Genomic DNA, 13148 nt, shown 5'->3' with positions numbered 1-13148 from the left:
TTGGGTTGAAATAGGCTTGAACTTTTATTGATTACAGGTGTAAGTAGATTTGGGCCAAGGTATTGGGTATGTATCTGGTATCAAGCAATGCACCTACTGTTTAATAAATAAGGTGGAAGCCATCCCCTGACATATACCAGATGTTACGATCCCGCCAGGGCCACCATTGAGAAGGGTGCTATGGTCTCTGGACTCCCAGACACCCCCTTCCTGGTCTCCAATGTCTGTGTGGTTGGAAGGGGAGGTGCTGAGCGTTCCACCCATGGCTGAATGGGGAGGAAAAAGAATGGGCCCCTGGAGCTCAGGTAAGTGGAGACCCCTAGCTACTGATATACTTTGAGACTTATGGAGAAAAATTGTCTTGAAGGCCTGCTTCTTGGGTAAGAGGAATAACACGTTCTTGAAAATTGCTCACACGTATAAGCCACAAAACACTGTGATTAATTTAATATTTGTGTTTCTAGGTAGTTATCCCCTTTCCAAAATATTATGTATGGTGAAAAAAGAAAGAAGAAAAGTTGTCTGATGTGAGATGGTACAAGAAAAGTTCCAAATTTTGCGCCATGATGCAATGGGAAATTCTACTTTCCTGCAGTAGGCTGTTCTTCTGAAGTACTTTCTCTTTGATACTAGGAAGCTTCAGGGGGTTTTGCTTAAGGAGTTCTCAGTAACCCAGGACACTGAATATTCCTTAGCAGCAAATAGTGATATGGAATAGATTCATTTTCCATGTCTAGAGGACTTAGTCATCATAAATAAGCAAAGACCTCCTGTTTTATCAGAGGGAACGTACGAAAAGCTTGCAGAGTGTCAACCGGCATATAAGCAACTTGAGAGAAGTTTGCTTTGCATCAACAAGCTGCCTACACAGAGAATTTGGCCTGAAGTGGCTTAAGGAGGTGGCTCTAAACTTTCACGACAGGGAACAAACAGCGCCTGATTTATAGAAGTTGTGGAAGCTCCTTCCTATTTCATAATGGCGCTCATAATGTTGCCAAAGCACAAATAGAAAAGATAGAAGAGAAAATCCAGGTTGATTTTGAATGGCGGCAGTTTGCTCAGGTCAAACTTAACTTATCCAATAGCCGTTTGGCAAAATGTTTGGAGGAAGATTTTAGGCTTCCAGAGCTGCTGAAGAAAAACTGAATGCAGGCTGTTGCTACAGGGCTACAATTCAATGGTATTGCACATGGTTTGCATGTAGAACAGGGGTAGCTGGCAGAGGAGCTGGGTATAGGGGGTGCAAGAGGCTTCAGCTCCCTCAGTATTTTGAGGCAGGGGGCCCTGCCCTCCCAATATTGAGGGGGCCGCCATTCCCTGCTGCTGCCAGGTGCCCTCCGCAGACTCCAGCTCCTGCCCAAGAGCCCAGGAACTCGAAGGGGGTTGGAATGAGCGAGAGTGAATATCTCCGCGTATTCTGCCCCTGCCAGGCACATGCATGGAAATGGAGGCTGAGCACGGAGCCCAGCAGCCATGCTCTCTCTCTCCCCCCCCCTCCAATGCTATGAGGAGAAGGCGGCCGAGCACAGAGCACAGCTCCACACTCCCCATTCAACGCCCAGCACACAAGCACTGGTGGAATGCCATGTGGCTTGGCCTGCTGTGTAGAGAGGCAAGTTGGCACCCCTGGTAGCTGGTAACCTTTTGTAGACTGGGGTCCATGTTGACCCTACCGATGGAGAGACCTCTCTTGAAAGAAGCAAAGAAAGGCCAAAGGCTTCTGAAGGCTCCAGATTCACTTGTTGGTGAGTCACAGGGCGCTTCGGATGATGCACTTACAACTCCGGCTCAGCGGCAGGTTACGGGTTTTTGCATTGGGTGGGTGTTGAAGTGCAGGATTGAGGACGTGGAAATCGCCTCCAAATTACCCCACTGCACTTGGGGAAGCCCACAGCAATGTTAAGAAAATTCATGGGGGGAAGCTCCAAGTGTTTTTTGGTAGCCCATTGAGATCTTGGCATTTGATGCATTACTGTATTTTAATATTGTGTTGGAAGCCGCCCAGAGTGGCTGGGGGAAACCCAGCCAGATGGGCGGGGTATAAATAATAAATTATTATTATTATTATTATTATTATTATTATTATTATTATTATTATTATTATTTTGCTGGTTTCAAATTTGGCAGCATTCTTCTGTGGGGAAGATATGCTTTATTTTCCTCCTAAAACAAAACAAAACAAAACAAATCCTATGGCCTTGGCCTAATAGTATGTTGATGGAAAGGGGACGGCAGAGAAAAATTAAAACAGGAGCCCTGACTATTTTTTTCTGAGGTCCCACACCCAACAACAGTATTGCCCAGGTACATTGCCTTGGTTGGGTCCCTGCACTCTGCTGGTACATGTCATCCCCGGCAGATGACTGAATGAAGAGATGACAGATGACTGTTGTCCTTGACAGAAAAAAATGGTTGCCAACCTCTGTTTACAGCCATCAACGATAGTTTCAGCATACTCTGCTTGTAATATTTTTCCTCTTTCTTGTTTTATTGTGTTAAACTTCAAATATATAGTTTCAGCACAAGCAGGTTATTTAACACCTCAAAGGATGTATCTATAAAGCAACTTTGTGTACCTAGTCTACTGAGTACCGTATTTTTCGCCCTATAGGACGCACTGGCCCATAGGGCGCATCTAGTTTTTTTGGGGGGAAATAAATAAATAAATAAATAATTACCCCCCCCCCCTCCGCGGGAAGCCCGAGCTTCCCCCGACCCCAGCCCCCAGAACAGGCTGCTGCCCACAAGCCTTGCGAGCCCGGCAGGAACTCCCCATAGGAGGGGAAAAAGTGCGTCCTATAGGGCGAAAAATATGGTATTTACAAAATTTCCCCAAAAACCTTATTTTCTCTTTTGAGTTGAAGAAGAATGGGGAGTGGGATGAAGCCTACTTTCCAACACAGCTGAGAATGATGATGGCAATGGATTTGAAATGGAGTGCTCCACACAAATACTGTTGTAGAAGAGTGCAGGTCGCATCCAGTTATTTTGTAGATATTCGGAATAACACAGTATGCTGCATTGTTGATATTGCAATACACTGAAAGCATTTATGTGTCTTAATTTACAGAGTGCACGGTTATGTTTCTGTTCTAACTGGTGTAGGTGTTGCCTCCAAAAATAGTCTGTGGAAGAGTTGTTTTCCAACCGGCACTAGTTAATAATTAAAAAATGAATTAAATAATTGAGGAGTTGCATTGAGCCAATCCATATTTTAGTACTTGGGAATGTTTCCAGTGGCAGGCCTTTTGGTAAAGAATAATCGTAGTGATTTTAATTCCCCTTGCTTTTGACTGCCATCCTTTTATGAGAAATAGAATGCCATCTCTGGTGGGTTTATTTCTGCCCCCCTCCCCAAGTACCGCTGTGGTGCTTGCGATAGCCCCTTGTGAACAATCTCTTTCTGGTGACAAGACTTCTTCCCAAAGCATTTCGTCTGTTGCAGAGGGCAAGCAAAGGGGTGATGGATCATCCTGAAAATCGTCAGAGGAAGCATTTGCCCCCCAGGCCTTGTTCTCCCTAAGTTCTTCCCTCATCCCAGTGCCAAATTTTCTTTGGAATTGGCTCAGACTCCAGTTTTTGGAGGAAATCCAGCTTGTTGTTCTGAAGAGGTGGAACTCAGTGGAGGTTTCTCCGGGGGAATTCAAGGCGATGCTAAAATGGCACGGAAGGCGACTTCAGCAACTATTAGTCACTCCTGGTTGGCACAGCTGTTGGAACTTTCAGCTAATGAACCAGTAATTTATGAAAGCTGGGAAAGCTGATGATCTATCTTTTCTGCTTTTGGATTATTTCCACAATTCATGAAGGTTAATCAAGTGTCAGGTTCCCAGTATACGGGTATAGATGTACTCGTTAATACTTGTGGTCATGTATTGCTTGTTATGTCATGAGAGTTCAGATCCTTGTTTTCTAATTTTGAATGGAATGTGATTGTATTAATGGCAGGAACTGATCATTTGTTTTTCATTTCACTCAGCTTTCCCAACTCTTAACTCCCATCAGTCCCAGCCATTGGATGATGTAGGGGGTAGTCCAAGACTTCAGGAAATCAGTCAGTCTGAGAAGGCTTGTCTAAGTGGGGTCAACGCAGTGTATTTCCCTTTATTGCATTTTAGACATGCAGACTGTTGTCTGTCTTTTAGGTTTTTCCTTTGGCATGGCCTGTGCATAACTTTGCCTATATAACTGTCTTAGCTTACAGTAAATAGGAGGCATTGACAATTCCACGTGGTTTAAGTTGCCTTATAGTATGCCTACAACATTACTTACAATAAATGGTTTCCTATCCTCTCTTGTGTGTATGGTGCTAGATGTCATTGTATTTCAATATCTTCTGTGATCTTTGCTCCTACAACTCCACCATCCTCAGACACTTGGAAGCCTCATACTTTTAAAAATGTTTCTGCGCTCTTTTGTTGCCCAGCATCTCTGGATTTCTCTCCATGTAGATGTGGTGCCCTATAACTCTTCAAAACTCACCTTAACTTGAGATCCCTTCATCGCAGGGGGCTGGGCTAGATGACCCTTGGGATCTATTCCAACTCTATGGCTCTATGATTTCTACCAAGTCCAGCATTTGCTCACACCCCTTGCCACTTTCTTCTTTCCACATTGTCAACACCTAATGTGTAAGTTCATTGGATGTAGGATCTTAAATTTTTGGTTATGGAATTCTTACAAAATACCATGTATCTTGATGGTGTTGTATAAACAGTAACAGGAAAGTGTATTGCCAAAAGGTTCTCAGATACTTCACACTGACCTTGATACGGTAATCGCTATGCAAAACAGAGTCTACCGCCTCTACCCACATGGGGACTTTTAGATTCCTTTGTTTGCATTACAGTTGCATCAAAAATACTGACTGCATAGTCGGCATGGATCATTGCTTTCTCTGTTTCCACATCACCCTTCTCTGCTGGCCTCCAAGTGCTTGAGGGTTTTCGTCTTTGTTTTGTTCTACATGATCATTTCAGTGTGCATGGAAGAAAAATGAGTGTGCTACTCTGTATTTTAACTGGCCTTAAGTTTAAAACAAACACAAAAGAGGGTAGAATGATTATTTAATGAGACGATTCATATTAATGCATTAGCTTTAGCTTTACTGAAAGGGAAAGAACATTTAAGGAAACTTTCAGAAGAAGGACCTGGGACTTCTCTCATTTCTCTGAGCATTGCCACCGTTGTGGCATATTATTCATAAATTCATTTAAAAGCTTTGGGAGGAATTCAATGTAGAACCAATGAGGTTGCTCCAACAGTGCAAGCATGCATAGTTTTTTGTTACTGATTTTGCTTGAATTGTAGGTTTGAAATACTTGGAAGATGAGATCAGAATGCTTAGTTTGTATGAAGAAAAGTCAAGCTACAATACCTTTGTGCTCCTTTTCTCTCTTTATGTCTCTATACTTTATGTTGTAGGTTGTGTCCCTAAAGTGACAGTCACACACTTGAAATCAGCCGCACGTCCCAATGATACAAAATTAGTTCTGGTGGATCATGTGGACTGGAAACCTGGAGATGAAGTTGTTATATGTGGAGGAGGGCCTAGAAGTGCCCAGAAACAAGAGGAAGTCGTGACTGTCAAGACTGTAAATGGCACAGAACTCTATGTTTCATCTCCACTCAGGTATTTTTTCAGCAGACTTTGATGTTAATGTAAAGCTGTTCTTGGTATCTGAATAAGTGTGCATGCACACGAAAGTTTATACCAGAACAAACTTAGTTAACCTTTATATTCTAATTCAGATTCAATTCTCTAAATATTACAAATGTTCTTGGTTATTCTTCTTATGTTAGAAATGTTTAAGGCTGCAATCCTAAATACAGTTACTGTCAGGCTTCCAGTGGTTGACTGAGTACACAAGTTTTCGACTTTCTTCTTCTTCTTCTTCTTCTTCTTCTTCTTCTTCTTCTTCTTCTTCTTCTTCTTCTTCTTCTTCTTCTTGGCTTTATTCCAGGATTTCCTACTGGGCTCAAACATAGATCAGGTTACATGATTCAGAAGTCACAGCAGAGCTGTAAGATACATGGCCGGGCATAAGCTTAGAAGTTGTCCCAACACTTGACTTCCCCCCTCAAAGCTTCCCTTTTGAAGAACAAGGTGGCACAGTCAGTCACACTGTTTCCCCCCAAGCCACAGGACTGGGCAAGCCAAAGGGCACTCCTATGAGTAGGCTAGATCTGCTGAGTCTTTGCACCAGAGGCAGAGTTGACATGGCTGCCTCACATGGGTGTTACCTTCCCAGCGGTAGGGAGCACCTTCCTGACAGGAGGCAGCAGTGGAGGCAGGTTGGGTGGCTCTCCTGTGGTGGCCAGATTATCTGATGTCCCTGAGCTGGGCCTCTTCTCTGAGAACCCACTCCACCCAAAAACATTATCTGCCTGCCTATTACATTTATCTAGCCACTCTATCTTGCGAGAGACTCAAGGTGGTGTCCATTCTTCTACCACTTTCATCATCACAACAACTCTGTAAGGTAGGCTAGGAGATGGTGGCTGGCCCAAGGTCACCCAGTGAGTTTCAGGGCTGAGTGGGGATATAAACCTGGTCTCCCAGGTCATAGTCCAACACGCTAACCATTACACCACACTGCCTCTAGATCATCACCTGCCACACCACTGGGCTCTTCTCCAGAATCCAGTTCAGCACCCTCATCCCATTCCTCTGCCTTCTCTGCCCAGTCTTGTCAAGACATTTCCATGTGGCTCATGACATTTACTAAGGAGAAATCCAAACATCTCTCAAGCCCACCTCACGGCTATTGCATGAGGCTCAGTGTGGGGTCACTGAGTGCATATGTGTGCATAGCCATCTTAACTGCCCCCCCATCTGTTTTAGCTGCTGTGCACTAGCAGGGTTGCAAATGCACTGCTCTGTAAAGTCCTACTGGTGTGGAAGGGTGGGGAGATTTGGATTGTGCCCTAACCCTTACTGCACTCAGTGGGTCTTCTCGCAAACGATTAGTATGCACAGTACTGCTTGTAATGATATAGGAGAAATTACTGTAACCTTGCAGTTGTACAGTGAAGCTGCATTCATGCGGTTGCATCACAACTCAAGCGGCCACTTATGTGCATGTTTATATGTGTAGACTGGGTACAATTGGAGAAGACGGGAAACTATTATTTGCATTCTCAGAAAATCCCACTCTTATTGTAGCAGCACATAATCCAGGGCTCAGCAATGGAGCTAAACATGTGTTCCAAGCCCCAAAGACCTTGCACCTCCTATTTCCAAAGGCGTAGTCTCTGGAAACCAAAACCAACAAAGAGTCTTGTGGCATCTTTACAGTCTTAAGCAAATTTATCATTGCATAATTTATCATGGCAAATTTATTATCATGGCAAATAATATTACGTTGGCAAATTTATCATCAAACAAACCAAGTCTTTTCCTTGTTTGGTTTGGGTTGAGGTGCCGTGGGGCAATTGCAAACAGCTCGTCAGAAGATAATGAAAGGTCAAAAGGTATGGATGGCAACTGAATTCTGGCTCTCATTTGTGACTAGATTTATGGCACAAAAATCTAAGCTGGCTACGATTGTTCCTATCTATCTTATAGGTATTCTCATGGTGTTGCCGAAGAACAAGTGTCTGGAGAGCAGCATGTTTTCAGAGCTCTTGTGGCACTGGTCAGTCGGAGTGTGGTCATCCACGGAAATGTCACCACGGAAAGGGCTTCCCACCTGCAGCAGTGCAAAGAAGCAAATATTTCAGGAGGTGAGAGAGAGGGTACTCTAAGGGTAACATAAAGAGATTAATAGAATCACAGAATTGGAAGGGACCCAAGGGTCATCTAGTCCAAGCCTTGCAGTGCAGGAAACCTTGACAAACGACGATCCAACCTTTGCTTAACAACCTCCAAGGAAGGAGAGTTCACCACCTCTCATGGGAGTCTGTTCCACTGTCGAACAGCTCTTACTGCCAGAAAGTTCTTCCTAATGTTGAATCGGAATCTCCTTTCTTGTACCTTGAAGCCATTGGTTCCGATCCTCCCCTCCAGAGCAGGAGAAAACAAGCATGTTCCCTCTTTCATGTGACAGCCCTTGAGATATTTGAAGATGGCTATCCTATCTCCTCTCAGTCTCCTCTTTTCCACGCTACACATACCCAGCTTCTTCAACCTTTCCTCACAAGGCTTGGTTTCCAGATCCTTGATCATCTTGGTTGCCCTCCTCTGCACACGTTCCAGCTTGTCCACATCATTCTCAAATTGTGATGCCCAGAATTGAACACAGTATTTCAAGTGTGGTCTGACCAAGGCAGAATAGAGTGGTACTATTACTTCCCCTGCTCTGGACACTATACTTCCGTTGATGGGCAGGGTATATATATATTTAATTATTTAATGTTGGTGCAGTCTAGAATGATGTTAGCCTTTTTGCTGCTGCATCACACTGTTTACTCATGTTAAGTTTGTGGTCCACCAAGACCCCTAGATCCTTTTCACACTTACTGCTACTAAGACAGGGGTCCCCCATCCCATATTTGTGAATCTGGTTCTTTTCCCCTTAGTGCAGAACTTGTCCCTACTGAAATTCATTTTGTTAGCCTGGGCCCAGTTCTCCAATCTGTTAAGGTCATTTTGAATTCTGATTCTGTTTTCTGCTGCATTAGCTACCCCTCCAGTTTGGTGTCCTCTGTAAATTGGATGAGCATCCCCTCAATTCCTTCATCCAAGTCAATTTTAAAGATGTTGAACAACAACGGGCCCAGGACAGAACACTATGGCATCCCACTTGTCACATTTTTTTTCACAATGACGAGGAACCATTCTGACTGATAGCTGTGTTCCAGTCTGCATACATGTATGGGACCAGCTGGGGATGGGAGGATGTGTAGATTTTGGTTTTCTTAGTTTTTCATTGTTTCAATCTTAAATTTAGTACTCCACATTTCTGCAGCAATTTGTGATTTAAAAAAATCCTTATTAAGATTTTAATGCAAATTTCTCCCAATGAACACATTTTTAATGCAGTTTTGACTAATGCAAATATTTTTGCAAGTAATTTACCAAAATAAAATGCATGATTGCATTTTTGTGTGGTATTTTTACTAATATATTCATTATAAGGAACATTTCCCCTATATATTTGTAATTATTGGTTGGAGACCTGCCTCACAAAATTCGGATAAGTATATTTAAGGATGAATATTGAAGGATGGCTGTGTTTTTGTTCTCATTCTTTCAGAAAGTGCAAATTAATAGATTTGGCTTTAAATGTGAATTTCTCTTCTATCCATAGCACCAGTGAATTAAGTTAGTTCACTTTAGAATGCAAACCAAACAAATTTCCCTAATCCATCCCTTCTTGTTAGTCACATTGGGGGTATCCTGAACATTTCAGAAACAATTTTGTTAATTATTTGTCACTAAAATTCTTCCTGAGCAGCACTAATAGAAGAATAGATGTTATTATTTGCTTTGCACATTTATGATTTTTTGTGTGAATGGTGATCATGTGAGCACTCTAATGAACAAACATGGTGCCACCAGCCTGAGTATTACCTACTTCACCCCCAGTGAGTGGAGCATGTCATAAACCTAAAGTATTTAACGTCTCATGCTTACAGCTATTTTTTGTAATTTGATGGAAGATTGTGAAGGTGCCTCATACTTTTTAAACATTTGCCCTGCATGCTATATACCTTCATCATTGCTTTTTCAGACATCTCAGACTGTTTCTACAAGAAAAGTGAGAGGAAACTTGGATCGCGGGATATGGGAGCTGTTGTCATTGTGCAGGCCTACAGTGGCGAAGATACTCAGCTTCATTTAGAAGGTGTACAGTTCCGGCATGTAGGCCAAGCTTTCCAGAAGCATCTCAGTGCTCTGACCATTGCTGGAAATGCCCACATGACTAGTGAGCAAAAATTATTATATTTTGTATCTTAGCAGCCTTTTAAAAAACAAACGGTTGTTGGCTTTAACTGAGTTCCATCATAAGTCTTGTTTCTGAGCACAATTCAAAGTGTTGGTTTTGACCTTTAAAGCCCTAAACGGTCTTGACCCAGTATACCTGATGGAGCGCCTCCACCCCCATCATTCTGCCCGGATGCTGAGGTCCAGCGCCGAGGGCCTTCTGGTAGTTCCCTCATTGCGATGAGCAAAGCTACAGGGAACCAGGCAGAGGGCCTTCTCGGTAGTGGCGCCCACCCTGTGGAACACCCTCCTACCAGAGGTCAAAGAGATAAACAACTACCTAACATTTAGAAGACATCTGAAGGCAGCCCTGTTCTGGGAAGTTTTTAATGTGTGACATTTTAATGTATTTTTAATCTTTGTTGGAAGCCTCCCAGAGTGGCTGGGGAAACCCAGCCAGATGGGTGGGGTACAAATAATAAATTATTATTACTATTATTAGAAAGATATTGCTAAAAACTCAAAACTAGGAGTGGAGCTTATTAGCTGTTCTTTCATGTTCAACTGAGTAGACCTTTATTTCAGTCAGACAATAACACCCAGAAATTTTTTGGAGGTGTCACTTTTTCTGGACTAATAAAAGGAGATTTTTGGTAACCATTGCTCAGTCCAAAATGTCCTTTTCTGGGGGTGATGTCACCACGATGCTCCAGCAGGTGCTGGGCGATCAAATTTAAATATCTCTGGATGAAGCTGGTTATCTAGAAATATTTCAGTTGTCTTCCAGATTCTTTGGGGGAGGAAGACCAGAACACTTTCTTGGTTACCCTGTAGGATGACACTTACAAGACAGACAGGAATGAGGGATCAGGACTACAGCTTGTGGTTGATCTGCATTTAGATCCAGACAGACTGATTGCTTCCCAAATGCCCAGTTGGCACTTTAACTTGGTAGGTATGCCAACTGCAGCATATCTTCTAGGGAAAAATGTGATCAGGTTGTAGTTATCTATGCCCTGGTGGCATCCAGGTTAGATTACAGCCATGATCTAAATGAGGAGTTGTCCATGAAGACTATGTGGAAACTTCATTTCATTTGGTATAAAGCTGAAAGGCTGCTGACTGTTACTTATAAGAAAGAATGTATGTTTTCAGTTTTTAGGGTTTCACTGGCATTTGATGTGTTCCCAGGCACAATTCAAACTGCTGGTCTTGTCCTAAAAAGCCCTAAATAGCTTAGAACCAAGAGCCACCTGGTCCCATAGGGATCAGCCCAATTGTTATGATCTTATTTGGAGGACGGACTTTAAGAACTCACAGGCTCAGAACCAAGGTTCTGAGTCTCCCTGGTGGTGTCATCTTTTTGTTGCACTCTAAGCTCAGGACCACTCAATGCATGTTCTGATGGCCTTTATTTAGAAAATGTGTAGACTGCTTAAAATTTTAAATTTCTGAGCAATGTGTAATATAAAAAACAAAACAAAAAACATGATATAAAATTAATAAACACAAGGACATAAGACAGAATTATTAGATACCTCATGTGGCGAGATGCAAAATAACAGAACAATCTAAGCATGTTTAGTTTACTGGGACTTACGCTCAAACCCTCAAGTAATGGGATGCGGGTGGCGCTGTGGGTTAAACCACAGAGCCTAGGACTTGCCAATCAGAAGGTCGGCGGTTTGAATCCCCACGATGGGGTGAGCTCCCGTTGCTCGGTCCCTGCTCCTGCCAACCTAGCAGTTCGAAAACATGTCAAAAGTGCAAGTAGATAAATAGGTACTGCTCCGGCGGGAAGGTAAACGGTGTTTCCGTGCGCTGCTCTGGTTCGCCAGAAGCGGCTTAGTCATGCTGGCCACATGACCCGGAAGCTGTATGCCACCTCCCTTGGCCAATAAAGCAAGATGAGCGCCGCAACCCCAGTCGTTCATGACCGGACCTAATGGTCAGGGGTCCCTTTACCTTTTACCCTCAAGTAAGCATGCATAGGATAAAACCCCTGTTCTTTCCCTAGGTTTAAGTGGGGAACAGGCTTTTAGCTCCAGTTGCTTTTTTAATCCCTGTTTGCTTTGATTTGTTTCGCTGCATTTTTGATTATTTATTTATATATTATTTTAAAATATGATGCAAGCTGTCTTATGAAATATGATTGAAAGACAGGATAAAAATATTTTAAGCGAAAATAAATAGAAATGAAGATACATCATGAAATTCTACTTCTAATTCTACTGCTTTATATAATTCTTCTTCTTCTTCTAGATTCTTATTTTCGAAACTGTGCTGTATTAGATTCATTTGCTCGTGGAATTAGCCTGCATGGGGTGTCAGATTTCAGGGTGGAAAACAACATTTTTTACAACATTATGGGCCACGGAGTTAGAGTGGGTAAGTTATACAAAATAAATTTGTGCTATGAAATATTAGTAGAAATTTTCAAGAAGATTCATTTTCCTCAAAAGTATATTTTTTCTTAAAAATTTCCAAACTTTTTACTTGGCACCTCACTTCTTTCATTTTATTCCTTTGTTTCAAAAACTTTCAATTTCCCCTTAAGATGAAAAACAGACATTTTATATAAAAACAGAATTGAAAAATTGAAATAATATATGTGGTGCCGTTTGTTTGACCTACAGAACCTGATACAGTTCTGTGGATTTTGTAATTCCTTCTACTTATTTGTCTCTTTGGTTTACAAGCACTTGAGGGAAATCTTGATCTTTGCAATCCAAGTCAAAATGCTGCAAACAAAATGGATGTAATTTTTATTACAGAACCATAATCTAGTCTCCATCTAAACAAAATGAGGGATTCTCTGGACCATCTCCATTGTTTTTGTCCCCCAGCAGCCTTTTGTTGCTTTGCCCACAAGTTGTGTCCCATTTCTTAATCATGCCTTTGAAACAGTAAGCAAAGTATCTCTGATTTGCCATTTAGCTCTGGGTTACTGAGCAGGAACCAACTAATGAACATCTCAAGCTATATATTCTGTGACCATTGCATGCCTTGCCTCTGTGGCAGCTTGTTAATGTGTTGTCTTTGTTTGTTTTTAGGAGATTCGCTGGATCAAAATAACCTATTACGGCACAATACGATTATTGGGCTTTCTGGAACTGATGGGCTTTCCAGTATTGAAACCTTGTCACCTGCTGGATTCTACATCCAGGCTCCTGGTGATTTGATAGAGGTGAGCTGTAAGGATGTCACAGAGAAGCAAGATAAGTGACAGTGTTTTCACAAGGTTCCCCTCTTCCTTTAGGTTCTGTTTGTTGTCAAACAG

General features: G+C 42.3%; 1 protein-coding gene across 4 annotated transcripts in view; it reads left to right on the top strand.

Moving 5' to 3' along the window:
* Window positions 1–13148, top strand: part of PKHD1 (PKHD1 ciliary IPT domain containing fibrocystin/polyductin) — a 245536-nt gene that overhangs the window by 113380 nt on the left and 119008 nt on the right. For all 4 annotated transcript variants that reach the window (XM_083495101.1, XM_083495102.1, XM_083495103.1 and 1 more), the window contains 5 exons: window positions 5425–5632; window positions 7568–7725; window positions 9675–9869; window positions 12131–12256; window positions 12922–13055. In XM_083495101.1, coding sequence (XP_083351227.1) covers window positions 5425–5632; window positions 7568–7725; window positions 9675–9869; window positions 12131–12256; window positions 12922–13055 — 821 coding nt within the window. The remainder of the gene's footprint in view (window positions 1–5424; window positions 5633–7567; window positions 7726–9674; window positions 9870–12130; window positions 12257–12921; window positions 13056–13148) is intronic.

This window comes from Podarcis liolepis (genome assembly GCF_965112155.1).
Source record: "Podarcis liolepis genome assembly, chromosome: 3".
In the NCBI taxonomy this organism is placed as follows: Eukaryota; Metazoa; Chordata; class Lepidosauria; order Squamata; family Lacertidae; genus Podarcis; species Podarcis liolepis.
This window is presented reverse-complemented; position numbering and strand designations above follow the sequence as displayed.